General features: G+C 45.9%; 1 protein-coding gene across 1 annotated transcript; it reads right to left on the reverse strand.

Annotated features, from left to right (window-relative positions):
• Positions 1-9,790: 9,790 nt before the first annotated feature.
• Positions 9,791-10,854, reverse strand: LOC131265106 (clavesin-1-like). The gene is made up of 2 exons (XM_058267368.1): positions 10,111-10,854; positions 9,791-10,045 (listed from the first exon to the last, which is right to left on the reverse strand). Exons 1-2 carry the CDS (start codon positions 10,852-10,854, stop codon positions 9,791-9,793), a joined length of 999 nt encoding a protein of 332 aa, XP_058123351.1.
• Positions 10,855-13,208: the final 2,354 nt, after the last annotated feature.

Here is a 13,208-nt window from a genome sequence, read left to right on the forward strand (position 1 = left end):
GTTTTCTTCCATAATTGCTTCACAAACGCACCTCTTCTAGTGTTGTGCCTTATGAATCTTTGGCCTTAGATTCATTCAGATTTATTCATCAATCTTTCGGGATTCGAATCTTAAACTATTGATGAATCCTTCGAAACCTTGAATGGGAATGAATTTTCATGAGTCTTTCATAAATTAACATTCAATAAACTTTGGGATTAATGAATTTCTAATTAACAAACTCATAAAACTCTAAACGAAGCAAAGAGCCATTCGGATTCATGAATCTCAAGCGAAATGACACAACTCTAGGGTCTTCTTCACAGTACGTCCCGTTGCTTATCTCTCGATTACGTTTCTAGGGCAAGGGAGTGTGTTTGGAAGGCATATTAGAAAAAATCATTATCAGTTGAAGAACGCATGATATAGGTTGCTTACTTTGTTTCGTGCATAATTTAAGACTAACTTTGCCTTTGGAAAGGCTTGAATTTTTAGTTACGTTACATTTTGCTTCGGAAATTTTTTTTATCAATAGAAAAATTTGGTTGGAAAATTGCTATTTTACATTAACATTACTGCCCTTTCGTCTAATCGAACTGAAATGGCTTGTTTTCCGTTCACGCAAAAAAATTTTTATCACATTTTCCTCATACAAATTCATTTTAAAATTCAGTTACCTTTTCCAGTTCTGTTTAAGCACATAAACATTTTAAACTGAATAACATAGTTACTTTATCAGTTTTGATATTCGGTTCTGAAATGTTTGTGATGTAAATGGCATTATAATTGACCATTAAAGAGCACAAATTTTACACTTTTACGGAGGGAGCTGCATAAATTGCGTGCGTGCTTCAGCAAAAAATCCAACCAACGGGGATCTTTCAACCAAGAACAAGGATGTAAAAGCTATACCGGCGTTAACGACGAAGCTATTAGAGGTTAATTCATGGTTGGCCTTCGGCCACGCTCCGGATCGACAGGTGCATATCAAGAGTGCACCGACGTCACAACCTCCTAGCACGGGATGATTCCTTTCCAGGACTTCATCCGGTTGCTTTACTGCGGTTCTCTCTCCTCTTCGCTGCTTCGGACATCCGTCGCTTCAATTTTAGCTGCTAATTTACTACAATTCACTCAAATAAAATAAAAAAGAACTACCTCAGGCACGTGGACCCGACCCGCTATCCGGCGCAGGTTGCTCGCTTGTTCTTGCTTGGGAGTTTTTTTTTTCTGTTTTTTAATTTACCAGAAGAGTGCCGCCCGTACGCTTCACGGAAGTGATGAATATTAATAAACCGATCTCCCTTCGGGGCAGGTAGATCTAGTGGGAGGGGGATGCACTTGTTCCGTCGGAGTTGCTCCGGAACGGTGACAGGTTTGCTGAGCTGCAGTATTATTTTTTTCTGCTCAATATCCAGCGTTGAAAAAGTATAGCATCACCCTTGCGCTGTGATGAACTTTCCCCCCGCCCCATGAAAGGTGGTCAATTTACCGGCCGAGATAGAAGACTATTTATTTAGGAGTTTGCTTTCTACGTACTTTTTTTCGTAGCTCCTACCTGCTGACTCTTCCTGCCCCTTTTCATTCTCGGCATTTTGGGGCGGTGGCTGGCTCTAGTAGTGCCTAAGGCAATGCGATTTTGTGCTCTTGCTGCTGGAAAAAAAAACATATCCGACACTAATTGACCATTTGCCACCGGGGAAGTAGAAGCGAGCGCGATGATGCACCTCGGCTGGCTCGACGAGTGAGCCCTGCGGCCATTGGACGTCGTCCTGGGATATTGCTGTGTGGATGCCAGGAGTCGAGGGTGTCCTCCGGCGATCTCGTTGTAGTTCATTACGGTGTATCGTGGGACGTTCCCGGTAACGACAGATCCAATCACCAATGGTTAGTGTTCGTCGATGGATGAGCACGTTGAATAACCAGGGTTTCAGGTTACGTTAAAGAATAGGGCTCCGGCTATAATTAAAACTCGTTTTGGTTCTTCGAAAAATAGGTTTATTTTTGGCCAGTGGCACATTTTTATATTAATTAGTACACGTAACTATTGTTGAAGCATGTGAATTTCGTCGTGTTTTTTATTTTAATCAAGCATTTTTTAATAAATCCGATCCGTTTTAAAGTGTTTCAATAAAAACATATCTCCATTCATTTCGCTAAAGGCACGCAAAATGAAACTATTTGTTTGGTATCCTGCTGATAACATCTGGCCTCCTTCAAGTGTAAGATGCACGGCCATGAGAGTGGTTTTGCTATTTTGTTTGTATAGTTTCCTTTTTTTTTGCTTGTTCTCGTTGCATCAACGTTGGAATGTGTTGCATTTATTCATCCCCTTGGCTGGCGCGGGACCGATCATGGCCGATTCAATCTGAAACGATGACAAGACAAACGATCATCGCCCCGGCACGAATAATCATCCTCCGTGTTGCATTTTGTTCGCCATGTTTTCACTTACTTTTTTTTTTCTCCGAACCCGCTTATCTTCATCGGGCGCGATCTTGAGGGATGAGGGTGTTTATTTGAAGAAGCTTGTAATGGAACGACGAGTGCGATTCGACGGAGAGTGATTGATTGCGTAGCGGTCACACAAGCGGCACGTACTGAGAGGTCGTCAAACTTAATTTTAGCAGTCGTGTTTTTTTTTCTCTTCTCGATCTGGGTCTTGCTAATATTTGCCTTCGACCCACGTTACGAGAAAGGTTTCGCTCGTAGAGATTGTCATGGAAATAGATTGGGTAACTAAACATGGCGTGTACCAATTTAATGCTTTTCTGTTTGTTTAACCAAACGAAATGTTCTTGAGACATCCGAGTTCACCGAGTTCCTCTGTTTTTGATCTTAAATTTCCCCCAACATTAGCTTCCCAACTCGTGAACCGGTTCAGCGTAACTCGTGGAGGGATGTCCATAATGAAAAGTGGGTTAATTTCTGTTGAATAGTGTGCCATTAGCATAACGTAGAGTGTGAGTCGCAGCGTCCAAAAAACCCCTAAGGAGGACGTACAGCAAACGAAAATGGGTGTCAACGAGTCCGTGGGTGGACAAACAGTTTGCCAACGTCAAAGAGAAAAAACCCTTATATTCCATCGGAAGGTGAAATCGAAGCATCACCATCACCGTTGATCACCGTGTTCGCCCACGCTTACGACAGGGAAACATTACCCAAAGTCTGGCGTAGAAAGACCGTGTCGTCATCGTCGACTTCGTTCGTTAGATTTCCTTTACCGTACCGGAGCTTCCATTCCCTGAGTGGAATCTAATAGAATCGTTTCCTATTGGATTTTTTCCCCGTTCATTCCGATTCATCTTGCCTACGCACCCTTCAAGGGATGGTGACAGGTTTTTAAGGTTTTCGGTTCGATTTCTTACCTTTTGCTAGGATCGCAGTGAGAGCATTCGTTTACCTTTTCGTTTCGACGTGACTCTTCAAAAGCTTCCTGCTGGTGATCTTTTGCTGGATTGCCCACGCGTCCGTTTTCCTTCCCCCCTGCCCCACCGCCCGGTGGATTACGTTGTGTTCGGTGCCCACGACAGCATAAATTGACATCCATTCCATCGGCTTGACGCCGGCCCATCGTTCCCTGGGCCTGGTTACTCATATTGGGCCTGCTCGATGCAGTGATGCGCAGGATGTGATTTTTATTCAAAAGGCACACGAAATCATCACTCACACACACGCGCTCGCAAACGGCGTGTTGATAACGTCGTGGGACTTGGCATATCGTACCAGAAGGACACGCCGCTGATGTTCGATGGCGTGCTGATTAGAGGTGAAATGCATCATCAGAGGAACGTACGATGGAAAAAGCGCTCGGAAACGGAAGAGAATCGTGGGCGAGAACCGATGAATACATAAGTCCTGCGTGCAGTTTCGTCGTTCGTTCGTTCGCCGTCGGTCGGTGCATTTCCGGCAACGGCATTCTCCTGCAAATCCTTTCCCCGGGAATGCCGGATCGTTATACATCGTTTCCGAAATGGTGTGCCCATATGCCACACATGGGCCTTTGCAAATCAGCGTTAAATTCAGCGACGATGAAAACGATGATATGACATCCAATCATACGCCAATCGGGCTTGCCGGCCGAAAAGCGCCCGCCCTCGCTTAACTTCCAACCTTTACCACCGTTCCGGTACCGTCGTAGCTAGGACGATTAGATCGACGTACTTTTCGCGCGCTCACCCCACCCAACCCGCGCGGCCCGGGACTCGATCCTTCGATGTCCCCAACAGCGGGTGACACGACAATTGCCAACGGAGTGGAGCTGACGACAGGGGGAATTTCGACTCTTAGACTCGCGTCTGATAAAACGTTGATCACGGCACGTTCCGGTACCGGTGCGCCATCCGGTGAGCCATCGTCTACATCGACCGGTGGTACGTCTCTCTGCTCGTATGACTTTGTGGCTCGAAAGTGACATCTGAAACGTTTGCGTTTATCCAGCTTTTCATCACGTTTCATGTGTGTTTTTTTTTCGTCAGTGCATTTTCTTTTTTTGCCCAATCCGTCCGCTGGAACTCTTGAATCCTGACAGTTTAATCTCTTGTGCAAACAGTCACCCGAAACACACCTTCCGTGCGTCTTGTACATCGCTCGGATTCTGGTACATCGCTCGGAGTGTTTCCTTTGCGAAACGAAAAGAAATACAGTTCGTCCGGTCCGCGGCGGTTTGGTAGCACGGAATCGCATTAACCGGGAGGGGCTCTCGAGCGTATCGTCGCGTGAAATCGTCGTTAATTAGATGTTGATTAACAAGCAATTAGTTTTGTGTCGGTAAAAGAGTACAAAACCCAAAAATCGAGCTCCATGAATCACGGGCGGATCCATGTTTTCACACTTGGTTTGATGTTTTGTCTTCTAATTATAACCTCTTGGAAGAGACCTGCGTGGAGGGAGAATGTTAACGAGGATTGGCTTTCGCTAGTTTTCAACACGCGCCTCTTTACCTTCTGGGATGTATTTATTTTACTAATTGGATTCCAGTATGTCATGGTGTGTAGAGGGGATTTTCGGAAAAATGTAATGTGATTTCAAGGAACTGATGCGATCTTGTTATCAACTGCCAAGCAACACAAGGACTATGAACAACCAACACAAGGACTGTGAAGCCTGTGTTGGACAAATTGTTTTCAATTCCACAAAACCCTTGCTTTGCATTTCTACAATGGAGACCCTTTTCTTGTGCTACATTTCACCCACGAACAGCCAATCTCTTGCCATCTTCTCGAGCATTCCGGCGAAGGATTTTTAAAGAGCTTTTATGATGCTTTCTTGGCGCACAGAAAACAAAAACCAAAAAAGTGTCTCAAGTGAAGAATGCACGGCACGAAATTCCGACCAAAGCTATGCGTGGGAGTCTTTTCTTCTTCCTTTCCCTTCCCGGGTTTTATGATGTGCGGGGTTGGGGTGCACGGGCGCACGCAAAGCCACAAATGGCTGCCAATCGCCGAAAGCTGCAGGAGAAGGAGAACCACCAACAGCAACGAAAAAGAATAAAACACATCCATAACCTCGAAACGATTTTATGATATCACGTTTCACGAGTAGACGCGCTTAGTGGCGTTGTCGAATTGCTGTCGCCGTCCGCCCGCCTCCTCATCCACTCCACTTTCTCGACTCGCGCCCACATCGCCCCGCGCGTCCTTCTCTTGATGGGACACCATCATCTCAGCCTTCGCCGCCAACTGAACCGACGCTGTTGTTGGTTTTCATTGGCAACGCGAGACGCATTTCTCGCCGCTTTTCGATTGGACCGAGCCCGAGAGGAGATCATTATTACCCTGACACTCGACTGTAGTGTTTATGATGTGGAGTCCTCGAGTAGGAAAGTTGAGCGTGGGGGCGGGGGATATGGGAGCACGAACGGTACGTGCTGTCGTCCCGCAGTCCCATCGTCTCGTCTGCCGGCGTAAACCCACAATTAACCGAAGATGCCAGCATTCCCTGGGCCTTTGATAGGGTGTCAACTGGTGAATTCCGGACTCTGTGGGGCAGTCAATCGTGAATCTTCACTCGGAAGGAACACTCGAACCCGGGAGGTATAAATGGGGAAAAAAGGCGGGAATACACAGAAGCTGGTTCTGTGTGTTGCTTAGGAAACGGGAATATTGTCGACCCGAAAATGAACCCGATTGGTTGATGAAGTGTCCTTTAATGGTCCGCAGCCATGGCGGAACCAAAGAGCATCCGACCCGCTGATGGATGGTAAAGGTGTGGTGGATGGCCTGATTCGAAACAGATTAACCATCATCTGCAAAGGCGGCAGGGGAAAGCCGCCACGGAGCAGTAATTCACAACCAGCGCTAATTTAATGTAGTGTGGCAGGCATTTATCATAATTATCCTTCCATACGGTATGTGGCCCGCCGATGGGTGAACATTATTGGCCGCGTCCTACTTCGTCATCCGTACAGCATCCTCTCATTTGACTTCATTTGCCTTCATTTGCCAGCTAATCAGCTAAACAGATAGCACTTAGCCAGTGCCATTGGGTTGGGACGGAAGAGCAGACTCTGGAATTAACGGGGAAACCATTGTCGTTCAGCTGTGACCCTCTAAGATTGATGGTACGGTCTACTACGTCTAGTACGTCGAATTGGAGTTGAATATGGTGGAGCATTATAAACCTTTGAAAGGCCTAGATCATATATCTAAATTACTTAGATATTGTGGTACTTCACATAAAGTTAAGCGTACAAATTCTTGACTTGAGGTTGTATAAAAACCTAGTTAGCTTTAGTTTAGCCATAGACAGTGAGTCAGGGAGACTGCGAATGTTTGCCAATTTTCTTAAAATTAAGTGAACATCGGATACTTCTACCCAGGATATTTTGTGTCTAAGAGATATAGACTAATCTAAAATCGTAAATCAGTTTTTAGGTGATACTCTTCATCATAGAGTTCTACCAGTCTCCACATCGAAAGGATATGTCCATAAACTGAAACCTGTCCAATACCAAACCCTATCCTAGTTAACACGTTAAAGGTCCACTGGCATATAATTTCAAAAATCTTTATGAATATTTTGAAGTATTTCTCAATAAGTAATGACTATTTGAATATGATCTAATTTGAAATCAGAACAAAATGCCTCATAAAACCAGAACTCATCAGTTCTTTCTCACCAAGTATGCAACGTCCGTTGTCAGTTGCCATAAGCAAGCTCCTTTCATTTCGTTCGCATATGTCTTGTAATTGTTTTCTACAAAATTCCCACTCACACTCGAACCAACCCCATCATATACATACCATCTCGGTTGCGTGTTGTTTTGTCAAGTGACGAAAAAGTCTTTCATGTTCAACGATTTGTGCAAACCTACGATACAACAAGACCCGTTCGTCAACAGCGGGAATTCACACACCCATACGTACGTTCGTTTCCTTATGTTTGGAAGGGGAATGGAATTTGCAAAGGGAAATAATGAAAGAACTGTACTGCATGCACCGCCGCAAGAACACAGGGACGTGGCCCTTTTATGCACAATTTTCACCTGCACAGTTGCGCCCGGCAGCAATACACAAATCTGCAAACGTTCTGATTACTCATACGGGGACTAAATGCAGGCTCTGCTGCTCGGGTACTCCTCGTGCAAGCGAGCGCGCTCTTCTAGACCTTGTCAAACACAACGTCCTCGTTCAAAGCAACGGCGCTGTTCAAGTACCAAGTCCCAATCAAACTGGCAAACATCATGTCACTGCTGCGGGGGGGAGTAGGTGGCAGCTGCATTCCCGTTGCATGCATGATGGGAATATGGGGAAACGGAAAGCAAAAGCAAAAAGTGCCACTAAAGGGGGGAACCATTTCTGCTTCTCATCCTTTGCACAAATAGCTCTCCTCGACGGATAGGTGAAGCACGAAAGTAAATCATGACGATTGGATTTCATTTATGAGGCCGTATTTATTCGCCTTCCCGAAACCACCTCATCAGTCCGCCGGTGGTGGTTGGTTATGGCCGTACGGGTTGGCACTCAACGTAGATGACAATTCCTTTCCGCTCTATTGCTCTCCTTTTCCATTTGACATTAGCCCGTTTGGTGAACATTCTTTTGCTCTGTCCTGCTCTCCATCTTACCCCCCTCCCGAGAGGTTCGCTTTTTATCTCTCCCTGCAAGACGACAAGCTTCCTGGGAGAATTCCTGCATCTTTCACTTCGTAGGTTTCTTTGAAAGCCGTAACATGGACCCGTGTGTGTACCCAGGACCTGTAACCATTTCGTGCTGCTTGTGTCATGTTTGCTGCAAAATGTCAAACATTTATAAATCATCCAACGAGTGAAGTACGTACTCGTTACGGAATCAATCTGTACTTGCTGGAGCAAATGTAAGTTCCGCAGGAAACGACAGGCAACTCACATTGCCACATGCCCGGGGCATACTGCTTGCTGGAACATGGACAAGCGAACGACAGTACCAATTCCTCGATGGTTGTGTGAATGTTTTGCGTGAAAAGTCGTCTAACCAACAACTGTGCTCGCAGAGGTTTGCTTTGGATGGGACGCTAACTTCTTACACTGCTGCACACAATCACGGTTGGATGTGCAATCGATTGGCAAAAAGTTGGCATATGCTGTTTTTTACAACTTGCTCGGGGAGAGCAAAATATGAGTGCAGTCGTCCTGGGACACAAATAACAAACAAAACATCAAAATCTAATAAAATCACTACAAAAGACACGATGGAAGAGTTGTTTTTTTTTTGTTGATCCGAACGCTGTAAATCCTTTACGGTGTCCTTATTGTCTAGATTTTCGGCGGTATGACTTCTTGTGCTCTCGGACGCCCGGAGAATGTCTTTCGTTTTTTGCCTCATCATGTGGTGATACTTTTGTTCCATTTCTTCCCTGAACATTTTACCATCGTTCCGGGCATTTTCCCGGAACTCCAGTGGACATTATTTTTACACCTCCGCTAACGATGCTTTTACGTACTAGAAAATGTACAAGTTCATGTAGGTTATTTTTTTCATTCTAGTTCAAGTCGTACTCAACTTCTAATTGTGGCTGTCCGCGAGTTCTCTGGTCAATGTTGGCAGCTACCAGCTTGCACACTTTTTCGCGTTTTTCTCGCATTTTCCGTAACACGACTCAAAAGAGAAACCTGTTGGTGTTGAGAACATTCGTTTTTTTTGTTGTTATCTAGCCATGAGGATTGGTTCGGTTCTGCGGAAACAGCTGCCAACCGGTACATCTATGTATTCAGCTGACTCTGCTAGTAGCTAGCTCTACCGTTGGCCTACGGGGGTACGTCTATGTGTGTTACCTTATTTTTATCGCACCAATGAGCAATAAAGGAAGGGAAATGCGGGACACACTCAAATACCAATTTAGCGCATCAAAGCCTCATTATGGAAGTGCTGAGGTTGGCTTAAAATGGCGGTCCAATGTAAAAACCCGCATCGGCAATAAGCGTTGTTTGATTAGTCATTATTTAAGAGATAAATTCAGAAGCGGGCAGAAAAAACCTACTTTAGTGTGAGAAAAATCTTGTTTGAACCTTTCTTTACAAAGACATTACGTAATATCTGTTGTATTTTTGAAGAATCGTCTTCATGGGGATGTAAAATATCTGGTCGAGATGTTGTAACAAATCAAGTATTACACCATGTTGCTTTAAACCAAACATAGATCATGACACATTGGACTGTGCTGGTTGAAATGTGATTGAAATAGTGCAACCCACACTTTTAACTACATCTTGAGTACTCCTTGTAACGGTTTCCTTTGTTTTATTTATCGCCTTTCATCCATTCTTATCCTTCATCCCGTCTGGGTTGGCCACTTGCGTTTTCCCCAGTAAAGCTTACAAAGAACGACTTCCTTAGTCCAGTTCCAATTTGCGGAAACTGCCCACGGCACCTCCTTCGATATCGTCGAGCATTGCGTTCCGCGAGTACGACTCGCTGTGGTCCAAATCGATGCTCATCTCGTCCAGTGCCAGCATTCGGTTCCGGTACCGTTCGCACTGCTCCCGGAACGCTTGGATATGTTCACTCTTCGGCAGCTTGCCACCGTACTCGAGCGGGAGCAGGTTGGCGTCAAACTGCTCCTTCAGTTCGTCAAAATTTCGGACCATCTGTAACGCATTTGGAATATCGGTAAGGTAAGGTGCACATGGTCGTCCGGTGGCCTAACGCTTACCTTGAAACGGGATTGTATTTTCTCGTGCAAAAACCCAACGAACCCGTTCACGATCCACATGGCCGCCGATGGGACGTTGACGGCGTAGATTCTCTGACAGCGTACCGGAAATGCGTTGTTCAAGTAGCGGGTGACAAGCCGCAAGCTACTCAACGAGATCAGCCCGTGGTGAGCGAGGGACACGTGCTCCAGGTTGAAGATGGCAATTACCCCGGAGCACTGGGCGACCGGATCCTCACCGTACGCCTCACCCAGCAGTATGTGCATCCGGTTGCTATGGTCAAGCGTGTGGACCTTCGGATCAAGCAGACCCCAGTCGCACAGCACCACCAGGCACCCGTCGGCAGTCCGCTCCTTGAGCGGGATCACAAACCCGATGTCGAGCAGATGCGACAGCTCCGGATCCCGCACGTCCAGCTGCTGGAACCAGCTCGGATGCAGCACCCTCGCGGCCAGATAGCGCTCGATCGTCTGCGATGCCACGAGGAAGGAGAACTTCTTCGAGCGCAGAAAGCGCAGCAGAAACAGGGCGTCGGTGCGACACCGGTGGATGTGTGGATGCTTCGCTATCCAGTCGCGCAACTGCGCCACGTTCTGCTGCCTCACCAACGCATCCTCGCGGATCGACTCGAGCGTCTGCTTGATGCTGGCCGGTCCGACCGGATCTTCGAGCCCTGCATCGTCGTACGTTTTCGGCGCCTTCTCCAAGCACGGCACAGACAGTGCCTCCAGTTCACTTACCATCGCTTACTTTCTCCTCGCACTACTTTTTCGCGAAACCCGTGGATAACCTACCGAACTCGAACTGTCCGCACCGACTGACACTGTGCAGGCGTTCTGCAGTCGTCTAAGTAGTCGACCGCAGGGCTTAATAGACGGTCGGCGAGGGGTTGGTGGATACAGGTTGGTCGTGCGACCCTGTCCACGTGGCCAGTGTCGCAGATGTGCGCTGCGGAGAAGCGGTTATAAAAGAATGTTTACGAGCTTTGCTCTCGCGTAAGTGAATGTCAACCTTCTTCCGTACACCAATGGCGCAAGTGTAGCGTCAGGAGAAGCTTTTCATTTATTTCTTTTTGTCGCGGTCACGGCTGAAGAGGCCCTAATCCACCCCCTCTGTATGCTATAGGATGGAGTATTTTTTCTCCAAACAACAGAGCAAAAAAACCCATCGCCGCCGACAGAAATGTCCTAATGTGCCTATGGCATTGCTCGGGTTTGTTGCTTGTCATTGGGTAAGTGTAGCTTTAACATGGGATTTCCCTCTAGCACAAGAGCTGTGTGACGCAGACGTTTAATGCCACCCTCGACCAAGGTTAGGTAACGTCCACTGCGTCTTTTTGTAGCAAGCCCTGAGAAAATTGTTTGAATTTTAGCCTGAAATATCCATAAAATGGGCAGTTTAATGTGGTCCTGTTGTTTTTCCTTTTTGTGTGCGTAAAATTTAGTTCTGTTTTTCTGTTACAGGCGGTGCCAGCAAACTTTACCTCGAAAGCGGATGATTTTGTCTCTAACGCACTTTGTTTTAAATTAACTCATCGAACTCTGTCTCTAACTCATGTGACTTTGTCTCTAACCCATCTGAGTTCGTCTCAAGCCGAAAACCAGCGAAAAAACAAAGTAATTGCGGTTTTGCTACATTGTAAAACTCCAAGAACAAAGAATATATTGATTGTGTATGCTTTAAAGCTACTCTCATGTATTTTTGAAAAGGAAAATCACCATTTTTGGATGAACGATTTTCCTAAGTGTAGCCTGTTTTTGGTAATGTCTGCATAATGCGAAAGATAACAGGGCAATGAAAAACGTCTACGTCTATTCGCATAAAGTTAAGGACTTTGGAAAATGTGTTCGATCCCGTTTTACGTATCCCATCTATCGGGAGGGATAAAATAACACCCGTTTTTGATGTCCTTGCTTCGCCAAACAAGTATGATATGATGATGAGCTTATGCACGGAACAAGGTTCCAGACCAGGAGCCATCTCTATGCCAAGGTTGATGTTATGAACGGGGATCGATAAAAACGATCGATGATGTAGAGAAATTTCGTGCTTCCAAACGACCAGTGATACAAACTGTAGCCAAGCTGGGAAGCACTATTTGACACGTTGCCAGACACTCCAAACCCGTCCTCCTTTCGTGTGGGTTTTGCGTGTGTACGTTGCATCCTTTTTCCGGCCGGTTATCTCTATTGGTCACTTGAACTTGTCCCTGGCGCCTTTTTTCCCCTTCTGAGGGCCACGGGCGCGCAGGGGCGGTACATTCAAGGGCGAACATAAAAGTCATGCACTCGCTGAAACGCCGGTTCACTCTCCCCACACGCCATCGAAATGGCTGGACATAATGGTACAGCGTTTACTATGAAGTGTCTCTCGTGTCTCTCGTTGTCCACTGCTGTTGGGGGGCTTGTTTTTTTTGCTTCATCCCTTTCACTCGGTTTTTATTTGCCCCTAAAAGAGGCACAGCCCCGTCCGAAAGGCGAGAGCGATAAATATCGTTTTTATATCACACCGACGCCCGGGCGGATGGTTTGCCGATCAGCGATATGTTGCGATCCTGGTGCGCTGGGTAATATGCTGTCGTAAAATTACTCCACTCAATAAAAATAAAAAGGATGGATAGGGTGTTGTGGCGAAAGGTGGTGTAGTAGGGGGTGAAACAAAGTGAAATTGAAAAGTTTCTGGGTTTTATGTTTGGCTTAAGTGGAACACGGTCCATTTCTTAAGAATACTACTCCGAAAAAGTGCTCTAATTTGTTAAAGATGGATTAGGAAAATGGTTTTTTACATGATGCATATTCTTAGTATACAGGCAGGATAGATCTTCGCTGAGGAAATATTTCCATGAGTATTCTTTTTTTCCTAACAATTATTACTCTCAGCTTCCGAAGTCTCGTTGTAACAAGGGCAAAACAAACCTACCCTCTTGATTGGATATATTTAAACCATATGCCAACCAACGCTCAGCTCGATCGTTCCAATCTGTGACGCGAACGGCAATTAAATGCAAATAGTGTTGCGAACCGACACACGACAGCTGCCAAGCCGGTCTTTGCTTGGAAGCTGCAGCTGTAATCTAGTGGTGGGATTTTATGAATAT

This window comes from Anopheles coustani, chromosome 2 (assembly GCF_943734705.1).
Source record: "Anopheles coustani chromosome 2, idAnoCousDA_361_x.2, whole genome shotgun sequence".
NCBI classification, from domain to species: Eukaryota; Metazoa; Arthropoda; class Insecta; order Diptera; family Culicidae; genus Anopheles; species Anopheles coustani.